Raw genomic sequence first — 20,950 nt, forward strand, 5'->3', positions numbered from 1 at the left:
ATACAGTATTTAAAGTGATTAAATTGTGTTGCACGAATATTAACTGAGTAGGAAGTTTTGAACCTGCTCTTCATTCAGTGCATGCTTAAATTTTATTATCTGATCTGTTAACAGCAGCAGTCTGCATTTAAAGTGGAACCTGTGTGTTGAGAGACAGCCTTACATGACTATCTGCAAATATATAGAGCTGAGTATATTTTTCTGTATTATTCTGTATTATAGAGCTAAATTGTTGCTTAGATATCTGTTGTCTTAGTGTTCTGCAAATATAGAGATCAGTATATATTTTTTTGGTTTTATAATTTGCACTCTGATTCCTCACATCTCTGTTGAAACTTTTCCCCACCCCCCTTCCCTGTTCTTGGTTGTAGTTTAAATTTGGTGGCTTTTGCAGTGCCCGCCCCACTTTAGATTTGATCTAGGACACTCCCCCAGTCCCATCTCTTTACCGCATTCTACCTAATAAACCCTTTCTGCACTTGCTTTTAGTCGTTTTTAATTTAATTACATTTTTTCAAACTGTGTGTGGACTAATATTGCTACATATTCAAGTGTGCCAGCTTGCACTGCATGTGAATTGTTTTTACTACTGTTTTTGCTACTTTTCTGAAAAAAAAAAATTTGTAAGCCTGTTTCCTACCTTTCCTGTAATTAGTGTTCCAGATACAGATTTGCTGTATCCAGGACTATTTGTAAGCTTATGAGCCCCCAAGCCTTTCCGTGTTGGAGGGAAGCCTTCTAGCTTATCAGTGGGAGTGGTAAGCACTAGGTAACCTGTCTACCACATAAGGAGTGGTTCTGGCCCAGAATTTGTAGTTATTGGCCATTTGGGCGGTCTTCCAACTCTCTCAACTTCCTGATTTGAAGGCCTGCATTTGCACTTGTTTCTGTCCTGTAACTCCTGGGCCCATCTCATTTGCTCACTCAAAAAAAAAAAAAAAAAAAAAAAAATTATCTGCTTTTACTGTATTTGTGTTTCTTCCTACTTTATTTTGCTTTTGCGTCATCTTAAAAGTACTCAATTGTATTTATTACTGCTTGGTGTAACTCATTCTAAGCCTTTTAGTTTAAGCACTTGGGCTTCAGACCAGTTGTTTTACATTAGGAAGGTTTGTGGTCTGCACTGTGGTGGCAGGACAGGTGGTTTACATCCTTCTAAGTTGGGAACTGCTGATTGAGGGCTCAGTGTCTGTTATTCTAAAAGTGTATTAATACTGTTTTAAGCACTTCGGCTTCAGGCCAGTTATTTTACATTAAAAGGGTTCGTGGTCTGCACTCTTGTGGGAAGAGAGGCTGGACTCTGCCCTTCTAGCTGGGAATTTCTGGTTAAAGGCTTATAGTGCCTGCATATCTAAACTGCTTCTTACTGAAATTGGTACACCTTGTTTGCTGTAGCATAGACTAGATCCAGGCCTGCTGAATCTAGCTTTGTTTGTATAACTTGAGCACTAATCCAGGCATTCTTTAAAGTATTCAGTTGTATTTATTACTGCTTGGTAGTAACTTGATTAAAGTGTAGCTATCATTCTAAGTCTTTTGGATTAAGCACTTGGGTTTCAGACCAGTTGTTTTAAATTAGGAAGGTTTGTGGCCTGCACTGTGGTGGCAGGACAGGTAGCTTACATCCTTCTAAGTTGGGAACTGCTGATTGAGGGCTCAGTGTCTGTTATTCTAAAAGTGTATTAATTCTGGTTTAAGCACTTGGGCTTCAGGCCAGTTATTTTACATTAAGAAGGTTCGTGGTCTGCACTCTTGTGGGAGGAGAGGCTGGACTCTGCCCTTCTGAGCTGGGAATTTCTGATTAAAGGCTTATAGTGCCTGAATATTTGAACTGTTTTTTACTGAAATTGGTACACCTTGTTTGCTGTAGCATAGACTAGATCCAGGCCTGCTGAATCTAGCTTTATTTGTATGCTTGTTGTTTGTTTACTTGTTATTTCCCTGAAACGCTAATTCCACCTAAAACGCGGCTTTTCAGCACTTCTGTGGATCCCTAGTGATATCTGCATTGCTTACTGTACTTATTTCCTTGTTTCACTTGAAAGAAAGTTACTATTTGCTGTTTTTGCATTTAAGTTACCTGTAACACATTGCATTTAAGTTACCTGGCACTTGCGCACTAAAGCAATTATATAAGTCAGCACTAAAATATTAAAAGCACTACACCCTCACAAACTCCCCTTGAGTACCTCGTTCCCCCATTGGCCCTTTTTTTTCAATTATAAAGGAATTCCCACTACTATTCTAGCATGTCCAAAGGTCAGTTGTCAATCTCCTCTCCGGTCCAGCTGGTGAATCTGGGAATCTTGAGGCAATGTTACAACTGCCTCATGTACACAGACAACCCTCTCCTCCTCCCAACAAATTCCAACACATGTGAGAGATGCAACCATATAGCCATACTGGAGGCTAAGCTCTCTCAACTCAGTACTAGCGAAACCAGTCAGGAGGAGAAGGAAACCACACTCACTACAATTCCAGTCTCACATAGACCTACCACGACAGCAAACTAAACACATAAACACACAAAAACATACTCGGAGGCTCTAAATAAAAATCTGCCTAAGCAGCAGAGACCTCCAAAGCAGACACCCAAGCAACCGCTACCCCAAAACAAAACACGTGCAACACATAGCTCACAAAGCCAGTGTGCCGAACAGTCACAGCCCTTAAGGCTAAACAACACACCTGATACACTTGTAATAGGTGACTCTATTGTCAGGCACACTGACGTCCCACTCACCAGGCTGAACAAGGAGAAGGTCAGGGTGAGCTGCCTGTCAGGCGCTAGGATCCGCCACATAACACAAGCACTCAGGTCACTCCAAGGCAAGTACAAATATGACTCAGTCATGGTCCATGCTGGTGTGAATGACCTGAGACGTACCTCCCTGGACTACATGAAAAGAGACATAGAGGAGCTCTCTGAGCATGTAGCCCAGGTCGGTATGACCCTGACCTTGAGTAGCATCTTACCCTCACCAAGAATGATGCCACAATATGAAGACAAGATGATCAATTTCAACAATTGGCTTAAGTATTGGTGTCATTCAAAGTGGATCCAATGCCTGTCAGCCTGGGATGACATGCTCGACAAGCCTCGATGCTTCGCTAGGGACGGCTTGCACCTGTCACTCCTGGGCTTTCAGATATTGGCAAAGGCTCTTGCTACCCCCATAGTGCCTTTTTTAGGCAAGGCTCAAAAGACAAACCCACCTCCATAGGTATCACAAGGGATAAGAAACTAAGAGTAATGCTACTCAACGCCAGAAGTCTAAACCTCAAGATGCATGCACTCGAAACTCTCCTTAGCATGGAGAACATCGATATCTGTGCAGTAACAGAAACCTGGTTCAAGGCTCCCGAGGGCACCCCAGCACTACCAGGTTATACCTCATACCATGATTTTCAGCCCCAAAACTTGGACCGAACCACAAAAGGAGGGGGAGTACCAATATTCGTCAAAGATACCCACATCTCCAGGTTGGTGGCATAGCACAAAGCATCAGAGACTATCCATGTGCAACTAACAGTGGGTAAAACTGCCTTCCAGTTTATAGCCTGCTACAGACCACCCTCCCAAACCCAGGAACCCCACTCGGCCTTCCTGAGAACACTGGAAAATATGAAGGTCTCTCCAAACACCATTATATTGGGCGACTTCAACTACCCAAACATAGACTGGGAGCATTACTCTAGCTCCAACACCCTAGCTCAAAGGTTCCTAGAATTTATAAACTGAAATGCTATGGAACAACTTGTTACCACTCCCACAAGAGAGGAAAACATACTGGACCTGATCATCACCAACATGGGGACTCTATGCTCCAGACCAGAAGTGCATCCCTCACTGGTAAGATCAGACCATAAACAAATCTCACTGGATATTCACATCCCGACTCCACCCCCTGCCCTGAAAACCACAGTGAAAAACTTCTCTAAAGCAAATTTCACACTCCTCAAAACCGAGGTGGAATCCTTCAAAGCCCCCGGGGCTGTGGAAAATATGGCCCAGACCGCAGAATCCTTTATAAACGCATTCTATGAACACCTTCAGGAATGCATGGATCATGAAATCCCAAATAAAACCAAGACCCAATCCTTCAAAGGTAGACGTCCTGTCTGGTGGCCCCCAGCCATAAACAAACTATACAATAGAAGGAGGAAGCTACTACATGATAGAGCAAAATCCCAAAAAGGGAAGGCATCTCTGATCAGTATTAGCAAAAACTACGGGCAATTATAAAATCATCTAAGGCCAGCTTCGAGAGAAAAACTGCACAGGATACTAAGGATAATCACAAGGCTTTCTTTAGTTATGTTAGGAACCTGGGTGGGAATTCCCAGATATGCTCAGAATTAGTCCAAAATGACAAAAAATACACTGAACCCACAGACATTGCCAACATCCTAGCTGACAGGTTCAGCGCAAACTTCTCCCCCCCCTCCCCACCAAAAGGGCAAATATCTATCCCAGCAGAGTGCTGCCCCCCTGACATCTCAGATGCTCAGGTAAGAGCTGCCCTCTCCAAAGCAAAAAACACAGCATCAATGGGACCAGATGGTGTCCCGGACTGCATCCTACATGAACTCCAAGAAGAGCTAAACCCAAACATAAAACTACTGTTCAATCTCAGCCTTACTACAGGATATGTACCCAAAGAGTGGCGTACAGCAACAGTGGTCCCTCTCCACAAAGGTGGTGCCTCAACGGATCCTGTAAACTATCGCCCCATAAGCCTGACTAGCTTGGTCTGCAAAGCTATGGAAAGGATCATCATGGACCTCATAAATAAAGATATTGGGGCCCTACAGACACTGGATCCTACCCAGTTCGGCTTTGTTAAGGGCAGATCCTGCCTCTTAAACCTGGTTGATTTCTTTGAAACAGTCACCAAGGCCATTGACGAGGGGAAGGTGGTGCACACAGCCTACCTGGACCTCACAAAAGCCTTTGATACAATACCCCACTCAGGCATTATAGATAAGCTCACCAGCTTAAATATAAACCCCTATATCACTAGATGGGTTGCAAACTGGCTCAAGGACAGAACCCACATGGTTAGAATTGCTGGAACCATGTCAGACTCCAAACCAGTTACAAGTGGCGTCCCACAAGGCTCAGTCCTGGGACCTCTCTTGTTCAATATATATTTCTTGGCGGTACAGGCCAACACGGAAGGACTGTGGCTGACCAAGTTCGCAGATGACTGCAAACTGGGTGCCATAATCGACTCTCTAGCCGACACAAGCATCCCCCAAAAGGGCCTCATAGAAACAGACAACTGGTGCCAGAGCCATGGCCTCAAGCTAAACGCCAAAAAGTGTATAGTCATCCCCTTTGGCAAATACAAAGTGCCCACAAATTACCACATAGGTGGTAATCCATTAAGTACAGAAGAAGTAATTAGGGACCTGGGGAACCAAGTTGATAGCAATCTCTCATTTGACAAACCACGTGGCCAAAGTGGTTACAAAAACATTTTACATAGTCCACCTAATCATGAAGGGATTCACATCTAGATCAGTGGAGGTCATCGTGCCTCTTTACTCATCCCTCATCAGGCCCATAATTGAGTACAATACCCCTTTTGGGATGTACCTTACCAGACACCTGCAGCAACTGGAAAGACCCCAAAAGTACCTCAGCAAGAGGATCAAAGGGCTCAAACAGATGCCATATGCTGCCCGGTTAAAGAAACTCCAGCTCTACTCAGTGGCATACCGCCTGCTCAGAGGAGATCTGTGCCTGACGTATAAAGCCATGTCCAACCCGGAATTAATGGAAATGCTGCACCTCAGAAAATCCCAATCCCATCGAGCTACGCGCTCAAGAGACTTGAACCTCAGCACTGAAATAAATAGGACATGCTGGAGGGACAGATTCATAACCCAGAGGCTCCCTTCACTCTGGAATAAAATCCCAGTCCAGGTTAGGCAGAGTCCCTCATTGACTCTCTTCAAGAGGAATCTTGATGAGTGGATGGGAGATCGTAGGTTTACTTCGGGTATCACTTCTGTGTCACTGTTAGACAGAGGCACAGTATACTAACCTCGAAAAAGGGCATAGCAAAATTAATTTAAAATGGGTGATGAAAGCCAAACACACTCTGGCTAGGCTTATAAATGCCCTAGGGCAGATAGCCTAGTATGAACCTATGAACCTATGAACCTATCCATCAAGACATCCTGTCTCCAGACAATTATCCTCATATTTTTATTGGACTGTTTTTTTTTTTCTTTGGAAGAAGGCTCCGTGTATCCTTGGATGCTCTTTTTAACTGTAAACTCCTGGAGAGATTTAGCACTCTTTCTGATTGTCCTCAGGCTGAAGCTAGTGCAATGTGGACACATCCATGTTGTGGTCTAGGTCGAGGCAGAACAGACAAAGGGATTTAAAATCTTTATGTGGAATCTGTTTCTCACAAACAATGCAGTTAGTGAATTTTAGAGAAGATTTCATTAGATTCACTATCAGATATCTTAAAAAAAAAAACAGAAAGAGACAAGAAATTCCACCCTGGTATACTTATTTTTCTTGTGGAAGCAGGACTATATAGACTTTTCTGTATATGTAGTCTAGTTACTTATTCTACTGTATTACAGCCTCTTAAATTGTTTTTCAGTTGTGCACTTGCCTTGCTTCATTTAAAAAGTTTTAAATTGCTAATTTTGTAGAGTTTTAATTTTATTTACTGTTTAAGGCTACACACTCGAGTGCGTTAGCCTTTTCTGTGTTTATTTAGTGTATTATTGCTTTGTTTAGCCTGTTTTAACCAAAAAAAAAATACTATCTTGTTTGCTCGTTTCCTGCCTTTCCTAGCTAGTATAGTCCAGATCCCAGGCTTTGCTGGTTTCAGGACTTTATTTTCTGTGTTCAGAGCTATCCAGACCTTGCTGTGGTAGTGGGAAGTCCTACTGCTTAGCAGTGGGAGTGGTGAGCATGGTACTGCCTGTCTAACACTAGAGGAGTGGTTTCCAGCTCTGAAATTGTAATTTTAGCCATTTTGGGCTGATTTCTATCCCTTTCAACTTTCTGGCTTAAAAATGCATGTGTTTACGCATTTTTCACATTGTGCAGCACCACAGGGATATAGTTAAACTATTCCAGGTGCGGGAAAGTCTGCTCTTCAAATTTTCCCTTAGAACTAGCTGGTTTCAGTGGTAGCACTAAAATCTGAACCCCTGTGACCAGCACTTGCTCTAGAACCTGCTGGAAAGCCTAGGAAGCCTTAAACTGATACAAACACTCAACTCTCCTTGTTAATAAGGAGAGATTAATCGTAGGCACTAAACAGCCTATAATTGCAAAGTACCTTGCAAAGGTAAGGGAAAACAGCTCTTGTACTTTACAAAAAAGCACCTAAACAGGCATGTCCAAGGGTCAGCTTCCGGTGATTTCTCCTGTCCACCTGGTGAATCTGGACATACTGGGGCAATGTAGCAACTGCCTCATGTACACAGACAACCCTCTCCTCCTTCCACCCAACAATGCAACCTGCGAGAGATGCACTTACATAGTCAAACTGGAAGCAAAGCTCTCTCCAGCCAAAATTGTGCTAGACAGTCAAGAGGAGAAGGTTAACACCTGCACTACACCTCAAGCAACACATAGCCCTTCAAAACCCACACCATCAACACCCACACATAGCAGCACTAAACCCACATATGTGGAGGCCCTTAACGTTAACCTGCCCAAGCAACAAGGACCTCCGAAGCTGAAACGCAAACACCAATCACAACTAAAGTGACACATAGCTCACAACACCAGTGTGCCACCCAACAACAGCCCCTAAGGCAAGACAACATACCCAACACTTTAGTCATAGGTGACTCTATAGTCAGGCACACTGATGTCCCACTCATCAGTCTGAACAAGGAGAAAATTACAGTCAGCTGCCTGTCGGGTGCCAGATCCGTCACCTAACGCATGCACTCAAGTCACTCCACAACAAGTACAAATACTCTGTCATAGTCCATGTTGGAGTGAATGACTTGAGACGTATCTCTTTGGACTACAAGAAAAGAGACATGGAAGAGCTCTCAGATCATGTGGCCCAGGCAGGTATGACCCTAGCCCTGAGCAGCATGCTACCTTCGCCCAAAATGATACCACAATATAAGGATAAAATGATTGACTTCAACAATTGGCTAAGCTTATGATGTCATTCAAAGGGGATCCAGTATCTGTCTGCCTGGGATGACATGATTGACAGACCACGATGCTTTGCCAGAGATGGTCTGCACCTGTCACCCCTGGGATTCAGGTTACTGGCTAAAGCTCTTGCCACCCCTATAGTGCCTTTTTTAGGCAAAGGTCAAAGGACAAAACCACCACCGTAACAGGTACAAGCATGCAAAATCTGAAGGTAATGCTACTCAATGCTAGAAGTCTAAACCTCAAAATGCACTCTCTCGAGGCACTCCTAAAAATGGAGAACATCGATATCTGTGCAGTAACTGAGACCTGGTTCAAGGCTCCAGAGATCACCCTTGCAATACCAGGCTACCACACTTACCACACTTTTTGGCTACCAAACCAAGACTGAAACAGTAAAGGTGGGGGATTGTCCATATTCACCAAGAATATTCACACCTCCAGGCTAGTTGCCCAATACAATGCATTTGAAAATCTCTAGGTGCAGCTAACACTAGGTAAGACTGCAATCCTAATTGTAGCTTGCTACAGATCCCCCACCATGCCCCAAGATTCTCATTACACCTTTCTAAACATATTGGAAAATATTACGATACAACCAAACACCCTAATACTGGGTGATTTCAACTACCTTGCCATTAACTGGGAAAACGAATCGAGTACCACCATCTTTTCCCAACGGTTCTTGGAATTCATAAATTCCAATGCCCTGAATCAACTAATCCATTGTCCCACCAGGGGTTCCAATATCCTAGACCTGGTCATTACCAACACGGGAGATAGATGCTCCACACCAGTGGTCACCTCCTCATTGGTCAGGTTTGACCATAAGCAAATCGCCATTGACATCCACATCTCACTCCCACCCCCCAGTAAGGAAACCTCCATAAAAAACTTCTCCAAAGCCAACTTCATGCTACTCAAGTCAGAATTGACAAACTTCATGACACCCGTGCAGACAGGAACTGAAAGTTTGACTGTTGAATCCTACACTAAGGTACTGTATGAGCACATCCACTCGTGTATGAATCATGCCATCCCAAATAGAACCAAGATGCTCTCTTCCAAAAAAAGGAAGCCAATCTGGTGGTCCCCTGCCATAAACAAACTATACAACAGAAGAAAGAAAGTGTTGCTGGAAAAGAGGAAACTCCCAGGATGCAAAAAACTCCCTTACCAGCCTCAGTAAGAAGATGAGATCCCTCATAAAATCCTCCAAAACTATTTACGAAAATAAAATTCTCAAAGATTCCAAAGACAACCATAAGGGATTCTATAGTTATGTCAGGAATCTAAATGGCAATGCTCAGATATGCTCTGAGCTACAACAGAATGATATTAAATACACTGATCTCAAGAATATTGCCAATATCCTGGCAGATCAATTTAGTGCCAATTTCACCCCTCTCTCACCCCCTAAAGGGCCCATCTCAATACCAAAAGATTGCCAAATTCCAGTAATCATGGCCACACAGGTAGAAGCCGCACTCTCCAAAGCTAAGAATACAGCATCCATGGGACCAGATGACATCCCGGGCTGTGTACTACATGAACTACAAAATGAACTGGCACCTCACCTAAGTGTCATGTTTAATCATAGCCTCACCTCAGGCTTTGTGCCCACTGAGTGGCGCACAGCTACAGTTATCCCACTCCACAAGGGGAGATCCACCTTGGATCCCGGAAACTACCGTCCCATCAGTCTGACGAGCCTGATCTGCAAGGGCATGAAACGCATTATCATGGAACTTATAAACAAAGACACTGGCAACCTTCAAACACTGGAGCCCACCCAGTTTGGGTTCGTGAAGGGCCGATCTTGTCTTCTGAACCTGATTGACTTCTCTGAATCAGTCTCTAAGAGCTGTGGATGAGGGTAAGGCGGTCCACACAGCCTATCTGGACCTCGCCAAGGCCTTCAACACCATCCCCCACTCTGGAATCACAGATAAACTTACAAAGCTGGGCATAAATCCCTACATCACTCGATGTGTTGCCAACTGGCTTACTGACAGAACCCACACTGTAAAAGTAGTCGACTCTAAATCCAGCTCCAGATAAGTGACAAGTGGAGTACCCCAGGGTTCAGTCCTGGGACCACTCTTGTTTGACATATACTTCTCTGAAGTACAGGCCAACACTAAAGGACTCTGGCTAACAAAGTTCGCAGATGACTGCAAACTGGGAGCCATTACTGAATCCCCAAATTATGTGGATATTCTACAAAAGGGACTTACAGAAACAGATGCTTGGTGCCAGGGCCATGGGCTCAAACTTAATGCTAAGAAATGTACAGTTATCCCCTTTGGGAAAAACCATGTACCCATGAATTTCCATATAGGTGGCAGTACACTAAACACCGAAAGTGTGATGAGAGACTTAGGGACACAGGTGGACAGTAGTCGCACCTTCAATAACCACATTGCCACAACAGTCAGGAAATCCTTCTATGTGGCACACCTCATCACTAAGGGCTTTTCATCCAGAAAAAATGAGGTAATTGTCCCACTGTACTCATCCCTCATTAGACCCATTATAGAGTATAATGCCCCGTTTGGTATGTACCTCACAAGACATTTGCAACAGCTGTAACGGCCACAGAAATACCTCGCTAAACGAATCACAGGCCTAAAGCAGATGCCCTATGCTGACCGTCTAAAAAAACTCCAGCTATACTCTGTGGCATATTGTTTACTCAGAGGCGATCTCTGCTTAACATACAAGGCCATGTCAAACCCTGAACTGTTGGACATGCTCCACTTAAAGAAATCCCAATCCCTCAGAGCCACATGCTCCTGGGATCTGAACTTGTCATCACAATGAACAAAACATGCTGGAGGGATAGGTTCCTGACCCAGAGGCTCCCCATACTCTGGAATACACTGCCGATACATGTCAAGCAGACCACCTCCTTGGCCCTCTTCAAAAGGAACCTTGATGTTTGGATGGGAGATAGGAAATTCACCCCGGGGATCACGTCAGTCGCCCTGCTAGACAGGGGTCCAGGGAAGTAAATATTGTGGGAAGAAATATCCAAGGAATTGTTATGGCTACGCTTGTACAGGCCCTAGGGCTGATAGCCTAGTACCAACCTATGATTATGGATGGACTGGTGATGTCTCAAGATGGCATTGGCCAATGCCACTCTTACAGAACCAAATATCCTTATGCAGCAATGGAATGGAGTCAGGCAAAGCCTTGTGGGAATTTACAGCTCTAGAAGTCCTGTCAGCCAGATGGGCAATTTGTGGGTCAGGTATCCAAAGAATTAAAGCCTACAACAGTGAATGGTATGGTGAACATATGTTGAGTATTATAAAGGAGGAAGTAGATAGTATTAGAAAACGGGAAGTCAGAGCTAAGATGATAATTTGTGATATAATTATATCATTTGACAATCTACAGCATCATCATTTATGTCAGCTTTTTAGTATATATTTTATGGGGAAAGTAGTAGGCTTATTAAAGAAAATGTATGAAAATATGAGTGTGAAAATACTTGTGAATGGATGGGTTAGTGGATAAATAAAGATGCGTGAGGGGTTATGGCAGGGATGCCCTATGAGCGAGACTTTAGTGTTAGTGTTGCAATGATACAGGTTAATTGAGAAGTGGAGAATGCTAGGGTTCACTTTAGAGAAAGAATGGAGGTTGCCCTTATATTAGTTTATGATGATGATTTAGTAACCATGGAGAATAACAAGTTATGGCTTAAGGAGGTAGTAAAGGTAGTGGACAGGTCATGTTGGGTTAGTGCTGAATAAGGAAAAATGTAAAAGTTATGGGGAAGTAATGAAATTAGGGGGTATTTATTTTGACAAAAAAGGTACAACGTATTAGAGATAGAAGCTGGAGGTAAAGGTGTGATTTGTAAACAGAAGGAGAACTTAGGTGAATGATAAATGTGAAGAGGGTCTTTAAATTAACTTACAATAAACTGTTATTTCAGGAATATATACAAAGTGCATTTATGTTTCCTTCTGTAGATGAAAAATACATGTTTGATATTATCTTTTGATGTTAAATGTGCACCTAGACTGAAGGCAGAAGAAAGAGGAGGCATACAGAATAAGAAAGAGAAGAATATGAAAATAACGCAGTAAGAAAAAGACAATTTAACGGATAGATTTTTGTGAGTAAAAAATGAAGAATTCTGGAGGATGGTGTATGCACGGAAGGAAAAAAGAAGTGGAGGTTGAGGGATAATTACAATCGTATAAGAAAAATGTGTGGTATGGCGGTCTGGCAGTGCAAGAGAATAATGCTAGGAATTGTAAATGACCCGCTGGTATAGGGCTTGATTCCTTTAACTGCCATTTACCTTCTGTGTCCAAGTTGCTTAACCAGACGGTGGTCTGAAAAGGGACAGTTGTGTCCAGTGGACTTACCTGGTCAACAAATGAAAAAATAAAGTAAAATAAAATAAAAAGATATTTCAGGGATGGTAGAAATATAAAAATGGTATAATCGGGTAATGTAAAAGCTCTATGATGTTGAACCATGGGAAATTTTATTCGAGTATTTAAGAATGGCAATAGAAAAAAAGAAAGATTAGGAAAACAGTGAGAGCGGAAATATTTTTATGGAGAATAATTATGTAAAAAATACCAGATGAATGTTTAATGTTGTAAGAGAAGAGAATAAATGTTATGCACATGGGGAAGAGGAAACAGTTGGGCATTTCATGTTACATTAAGGCAGGATAAAACAGATTTTGGAATATTACCAGGAAGTTAGGGAAACTGAGATGACAATGTACTTTTTTATTTGAACTATGATGTTGTTTTGGAAAGAAAATTGATAGGACAAATAAGGCAATGTTTTCCTGTATCTTGCATAGGTGAAAGATGGGATATGATAAAGCTAGTGTTTAATAAAGTATGGGAAATATCAAACATTCTAACAAAAATTATGATGTTCTGGTTGTAGAAGAGAGGTGGAGGGTTAAATTGTGAGGTTTTCATTTATGATATACTTTTTATGACATTATTTTGCAAATACGTACACATGTTTTACTAAAGCACCCCTTCCCTTTAAAATAAATGCCAAAGGGTGTTTTATACCCAAATGAACCACCACCAGCTGAAGCAGATGGGACCTTGGTTTAATGACTGATCTGAAGAAAGGCTCACTAGAGTGTAGCACTGTCCAAATGCTGCATTGTAAAGTCAGTACTGGAAAATAAATCTGAGCACCTAGTGTGGGAATAAAACCTACAGTCTGATGACTTTTTAGTATCAAAAAGAAATGTGCTACCTGATGAATTACTGATAAAGCTCTCTGAGCCTCTGCTTCAGCCCCTTAACTAAACAAATTTAATGAAAATGATTACAGTGAGTAGGCTGACTGGAGAATCATTAGTTTAAAAAGCTGTAGTTCATAAATTGTAACCATTATCACATTTAACACATTTATATGCTTGTACTTTATCCTAATGGACTTCACCCCTGCACCCACAGGCCCCATGCAGGTACATCCTCTCAAGTATAACCTGAGGCATCAGACGTCAGGGAAGGAGAGTGCATAAGTATTACTGAGGGGGAGCCCAGGAGTGGGAGAGTGTTGTGGAACATTTGAAGTAACAATAGTTCACGTGACCCCTTGCTTATAACCTACATGCCAATTGTGTATCCACTACACAAAATAATGATTAACACCACCATCAAGCAGAGTGTTTAGTACAGCACTGTTTGGTAATATCTAAAAGTTTTAAAATCCCAGATCTAAAGCCTTGGTAAATGGTTCACAGAAGTCAACAAGACTTGTTAAAACAGATCCACCAACCAAAAATCTTGTGGTTATAAAGTGGATGTCAGATTGCCATGTCCTTTTCATCTGTTCATTTTATTTTAATTATTATTTTTAATGTATTGTTAAAATGTGTTAATAAGAGGTCTGTCATTAAGGCAATATTTCTGTGTATTACAGGGTCATTTCCATGGCAAATGTATGGGCTGTCGAGTCCTGTTATAGTGACAGACCATTCTGTAAAAATGTGATAACTTCCTCTGAGGTTGCACAGTTTTAAGTGCTTACAATTCAAGCTTGTTCACACAACCTCACAAATCATCACCCCCTTCCCCCATTTTCTACATGAGGGTGGGGTGTCATGTCAGTTGCTGTCATCTCTCTTGATTCAATGTCAATATTCTACCTTCTTCGACAGTCATGCCTGTGTCCTCCACCTCTTTGTTGAATGCCCTTGTCTCATCTTGCCTTCTTCCTGTCTGTCCCAAATCTCCTTCACCAGATTCCCTTCTGCTTTTCTGCACAAAAACTGTAATTTGTTCTCCTTGACCTTTTCTGCATTTGGAACTGCTTTGGCTTCTGCTTTGATGCCCTTATTTCTTTGTCTGTCCCACAGTGTGCATTCATTCATCTCAGGCACTTTACCTCCATCACTTCTAGCTTCCTCAGCTGCTCTGCCTTTACTGTCCAGGTTACTGTACAATATGGTAGTACTGATTGCACCACTGTTTTGTACACCTTACTTTTCAGCTTCTTTGGCATTCTTCTATCATATACTGCCCCTGACACTCTGTTCCGGTTGGCTGCAGCCCCTGTGATTCTAGCATTGATTTCCTCGTTCATACTTATCTACTCAACCACCCCTTCCAGGTACTTAAAGCTGCTAACCTGTTACACTATTTCCCTTCTATCTCAATTCTCAGCTTCTTCTGATTTCCCCAGTTTGCAGCCATTACCACTGTCTTATTTGTACTCAGTTTCATCCCATGTGCCTTCAGTTTTGCATTCCATTCCTCTATCCTTCACTGAAGTTCCTGCTCAGTCTGCCTGTAATACCACATCATCTGCATACAGCAACGTTGTTGATCTTTCCTGTCCAACCTGCTTGCTAACGTAATCCACCACCAGTATGAACAGCAGTGGGCTCAGAGCAGAAACCTGATGTACACCCACTCCCAATGGGAGACCAAAAACTGTTAGGACTTGAGTCATTGGGTTCTTGCACATAGCCTGCACTAATTCTACCAATGTTTCTGGGACTTCAAACCATCCCAGGACTTCCCAAATCAGCTTTCTTTGGACCTTGTCATACGGTTTCTCCAAGTCTAGGAATGTCCGGTTGGACTCTTTCCTCATCTCTAGCTTCTTTTCAACTATCTGTGACACTGCGAAAATAAGGTCAGTTGTGCTGCTAATTGATATGAATCTGAACTGCTCATCTCCCATCTTACTTTTTACTAATCTGCACATTTGTTTATCAATCACCCTCTCCAGAACTTTCATGCAGTGTGACGGGAGTTTTATACCTCTATACTGCCCACAGCTTCAAATGGCCCCTTTGTTCTTGTACACTGGCACTAGTATGCTTATTTTTAAATCATCTGGGACATGCTTTTCTCTCCATACTGCTATGAGTACCCTCAGTCACCACATTTCCCCTGTGTCACCCAACATCTTGATCATATCTGCTGTGACTTCATCTGAGCATGCTACTATGCCTGACTTCATTTTCCTTAGTGCTGTTCTAACTTCTTCTAGGGTGGTCTCCTCTTCTGCTCTCATCTTAGGCTGTGTCTGGGGCAGTACAGCTTCTGTGGGGTTTTCCTCATTCAGAAGCTGCTGGAAGTACTCCTTCCATCTGTACTTGATGTCCAGTGGACTGGGGAGCAGGTTATTGCTGGCATCCTTTAATCCCTTATGAAGGGTGTCTGAATATCTTCCTTATATTTCTGTCTTTGCCTTGTAACCTGATAGACTTTTTTTCCAGTCACTTTTCAGAAGCTGGTAGAGTGTCTCTGATGCCCTGATCTTTGTTATTGCAACTCCTATTTTGGCCTGTTTGTTAGCCAACCAGTATTCCTTCTTAGCCTGGTCCATCCTTTCTATCTTCAACTTTTTCCCGAACTCCTTCTTTCTTTTGATGTCTTCCTAGACTTCTTCATTCCCCCACCAACGTTCCTTCTGTATCTTATTTCCATACCTGGCTCAGGTGCATATCTGTCCTGCAGTCTTCACACATGCTGTTTTGAGATGCTGCCATTCGTCTTCAGCTCCACCTATTTCCTCTTCTTCTTGAGGTACTAGACCCCTGACTAATTCCTTGGACTGTTGTGCTTTCTCTTCTGTCAAACATCAGGTCTTCAGAATGGTCTCTGTATACTTTAGAGCCTTCTCTGACTACTGCTTGCTGTTGATTGTGGCCACCAGTGGTTTATGCTGTGGGCTGTTTCAATGGGGATGACTTTGCAATCACTGATTCTACCTCAGTGCCCTTTCTTTATTAACATAAAGTCTACCTGAGCTGACCTCTCTTGTATGTGACCTTGTGACTGTCTCTTGCTGAACCATGTGTTGGTCTCTATCAAACCATTTTCCAGACAGAAGTCTAGAACCAGACAGAAGTCTAGAACCAGACAGAAGTCTAGAACCAGACAGAAGTCTAGAATGGCCTTTCCTTCGTTATTCCTGTTGCTCCACCCATGTGAACCCAGGCAGTCCTCATATACTTTTCTGTCTGTCCCTACGTATTCATACTGCCTCCTAAGTACATTACCCTTCGTATTTAATGTCCCAATCCTGTCTAATAACATAATACTGTGTGATAGGATAACTGCCATACCCATAGTTACATACTACATGTGCTGTCTGTACAACATCTTACACTAAGTAGTAACATCCATAAGTGAAAAATCACACTTCATACATTTAGTTTTGAAGGTTTCATGCCAAAGCTGAGCACTGCACTGTGATGCTGCAAATTTTCCATTTACCTTCCAGTCCATCTGGGAAGTTTGGGTTCCAGGACATGCGAGGTTGAATGTAGGAAGGTTTCAATGTCGGAACCAAAAATGGGATGTCTCGACCATCTGGAGGTAGCTTGGCAAGAAGGTAGTCTTCAGCACAGCCTATTTGCCCCCTCTTATATGTGGGCACTGATGGAGGTTTTACAATGACAGGTTGGAAATTTCTGGAAGCCGCTGCAGCTTCTTGCTCCTTGGTCACTGAAATAAAACATTCAATAAGACAATAAATGCAACAGATGTTATCTTTTTTTTAAATTCTCTCTAATGCAGTATAACTACTTAGTCCCGTTTAATAATAAACAGTTTTCAAACTGGACAAGATTATCTCAGCTTTCTTTTATCACATAGCAAAAAATATTAACATTATTCACTTGTACACACACAGCAGTTAATGCAGGCAATATAAAATTATTTAGTTGGGAAACAGGGACTGGGCATTGCCCATTTTCAGGAGAGGATCACAAAAAATCCATACAACGTGACAAGACTAAACAAGAATTAATTTGGCCAATACATGTAAGATACCTTGGCATAAGAAAGAATAGTAAAGCCACGTAGAGAAACCACTTAAGGTATGATATGGCAACTGCATTAAATATCGGAACTCGTAATGCTGAGTCCGATGATGTGCAGACTGAATCTGCAAAAATGCACACTTACATGAAGTCCGAGATTGTAATTTCCCAGAACAGTCCCTTTTTCCATGGTATGGTGATCATTAAATCGGAAGGAAAGCTTGGCCCTTCTGCAAAAGTCAAGGTTAAAGGAGAAGAGCAACGTTCAATATTTATTCTTTTCCTGCATTTTGGTCTTTTTGTTCAACTTATAGGGACTGGGTATTGTGAGTCCCGACATTCCAATAGGGAGTTGTGTTATAGAAACAATTATACAAGGTATAATAACGTAAAAAAGGGAATGCATGCATATGACCGAGCGACCGATAGTCGAAACCCAGTTTCCCTGAACCTATATGTCGAAGCTCCAGTTATCGAACGGTCGGAATGTCGTAAATAATTCAGAATTCGATATTTCTGACCGCTCTACCACCTAAGCAAGTGCTACCATGGGTTAAAAAGGGGGGATGTTTTCCAATTCGACATAATTGCGTTCGCAATTATGCAAAGTCGCCATACTGCCGTCGAACATTTTCCATTTGGCCATCCACCAGCCGAACAAATGCATGTATACCGTAAAAAAGGGTGTCACAGTGGGAGAGATACCATAGTGCTTCAGGAAGCGAGACACATTCAACAGTTTGCCCCACAAAAGTACAGTTAAACTACATAAACTGTGAAGTTTAAGAAAGCGAAGATTGCTAAGTGGTACTTTAGAGAACAGTTCACTTCATGAATGTAAGATTTATTAAGATAATTTAAAAGTGACGGCAAAAAAATTTTCTAATATCCAAATTTTTGGACCATGCATTTAAGCATATGATCCCAAGAGTAACTGAGAAAGTGAATTTGAGCAAAAGAGTGAATTTAATGCCAAGGATACACCTGTGGGAACATCACTGCAGACGGCCCTTCTGGCGCTCTAAAAAAGTTATAATTAAATTAGATGAGAACATGAACAAATCAGCCGGCGTGAACCGACATGAACTTGGAAACCTTTGCAATCTGACACCATCTTGGGTCTCTAGCGAAAGAGCTAAGAATTATGTGAACAGGTGTTTGACTTACAAAGATGCCGTCACCTGGTAATAAACTGACTGATATGGAGGCTTGGAAATAGAAAGGTAATCTGCAGCTGACTGCAGACGAGGGCGAAGAGGAACTTACCTGTGGGATATACGCCACAGAAAATGGTGGCAGGGATAAGGTTCTTAGAAAAAAACTATTAGTACTAAAAAGGCCTACAAATCCTCTTTATCAATCAAATATGCATCTGTGGGGAGACCCCATACGTATTAGTCCAATTGGAAACTTGGAATGAGAAAGATCAGGTGTATCAGCTTTGGTCACCAGACAAGAAATGCAAGGATGAAAGAAGAATGTTTATCTTTGCCCGTTATTATTGCCAGCAAACAATTGATTAATAACCTTAATTTTTTAAAGGCAATGAGGGAATATAGGCCAAAGAGTAAACAGACTTAAATTTAAACTAATATATCCAGTGGTGGTTTAAGTATTTTTTTTTCAGATGAACTATGACGGTTTCTAGATTCATCAAAAGCTCCAGGTGGAGTCTGTAGACCTAATGCTGAAGAAGAGTATGATGCTGAAGAACTGCAGGTATATGATGCTGAAAAGTTGGGGGTAATTTAGTTAAAGTTGAAACAGCATTGATGCAAGAATTTTCCTGTTCACAAAATGATGATTGTTGGTTACAAAAAACTGACCCTGGTGATGGTACCGCAGTTCATGGATTCACTATACAATCTCGAAATACTGAAATGTCGAATTTCAGTATTTTGAGACTAAATAGTCGAAAAAACACATACATGAAAACCCACAATCACGAACACTACAATCGCGACCATTCACACACTCACACACACACACACAAACCAGGACATGATCACACACACACATACACCTGTCTAACTAAACAAACATAACAACACACACAAACACACTTAACCTACCTATAAGCAAGGGGGCAAGCCCCCCTGCACCCCTCACATGGGGGCTGTGCCCCCCCACTTATATGTTCTAACTCTGAGGTTGCACTAAACACACAAACACACACAAAAACACCACACACACACACACACACACACACACACACACACACACACACACACACACTAAAATCCCTACCCGTTATCCTCAAACACACAACGCTTACCTGAAACCTCAGATAAATCCACAAACCGCACCACATGTCACGAATGTGACAACAGGATAGCGGCGGATTCGATATTTGCGGATTCGGCAAAGTGTAGTTTCGGTTAAAGTACAGTTTTGTACCTACCATAAATGTAGATGTTCGAGTGCTAATACAGCTGCAGTCCTTACATATGGGTTCTCCTGCCGTCAGGCGGGTCCTCGGTCGGCCGAATTCCAAAGTCTAGGTCCTGCATCGGTTGTCGTCGCTTCTTCCCTGACGTCAGTGCGACAGGGGTATAAAAGAACCAGCTGACGCCATTTTCTTCAGTGTTTCTTGCCCCAGATGTCAGGTGCCCCCAGAAGGAAGGCAATACATAAAATTAGGTAATAATGCAATGCAATATAATCAAAAAACAGTAGTTGCAAGCAAATACACCATAAAAGAATACCCCTAGAGGGAAGGTGGAGGAAACCTGGACTGCAGCTGTATTAGCACTCGAACATCTACATTTATGGTAGGTACAAAACTGTACTATGTTCATCGTGCATACAGCTGCAGTCCTTACATATGGGTAGAATCCCAAAGCTAAGAAAGGGGTGGTAGGCATTAGGTGTAATTAGGGGGAGCCAAAATGCCCTGCAAGACTGCAGTGGCAAAGCCTGCTCTAGATTTGGAGTATAATGGTAGGTGGTAGGGCTTGGAGAAGGTATGCACAGAACTCCAAGTGGCTGCTTCCAAGATATCCTTGGTAGGAACTCCTCTGAGAAAGGCTGTAGAGGTGGCTGTGGCCCTGGTGGAATGAGTTCTAATGCCTGTAGGTACAGTTTTGCCATGAAAGGAATAGCAAAAGCGTATGCAGTGGGCTATCCATTTTGAAATTGTCTGTTTGGAAATTGGTTTTCCTTGAGCTCCTACTGCATAGGCCACAAAGAGCTGTTCTGATTTTTCTGAAAGGCTTTGTTCTGTCCAAATAATAACGCAGTTGTCAGTGGATGTCCAAGGAATGTAGCAATCTCTCCCCTTTGTTTTGAGGATTAGGATAAAAAGTAGGTAAGTGCATGGCCTGATTTAAAGCTACCCTGGATACCACTTTAGGCATAAAGGATGGGTTGGTAAGTAAGGAAACTCTGTCCTGATGGAAGATGATAAAAGGCTGGACAGCCATGAGAGCCTGTAATTCTGAAACTCTACGAGCTGAGGTGATAGCCAGAAGGAAAGCTGTTTTCCAGGACAAATATTGCAAATCTGC

The 20,950-nt window shown here is 42.3% G+C and overlaps 1 protein-coding gene across 1 annotated transcript in view; it reads right to left on the bottom strand.

Moving 5' to 3' along the window:
- The window catches only part of TC2N (tandem C2 domains, nuclear), a 591,081-nt gene extending 573,707 nt beyond the window's left edge, over positions 1-17,374 (bottom strand). Inside the window, exons 1-2 of the mRNA XM_044073626.1 lie at positions 17,371-17,374; positions 16,897-17,127 (exon numbers count right to left, since the gene is read on the bottom strand). Of these exons, the coding sequence (XP_043929561.1) occupies positions 16,897-17,127; positions 17,371-17,374 (235 nt within the window). The remainder of the gene's footprint in view (positions 1-16,896; positions 17,128-17,370) is intronic.
- Positions 17,375-20,950: the final 3,576 nt, after the last annotated feature.

Source organism: Protopterus annectens, chromosome 6.part0, assembly GCF_019279795.1.
Source record: "Protopterus annectens isolate FY-2018-M chromosome 6.part0, PAN1.0, whole genome shotgun sequence".
Lineage (NCBI taxonomy): Eukaryota > Metazoa > Chordata > Ceratodontiformes > Protopteridae > Protopterus > Protopterus annectens.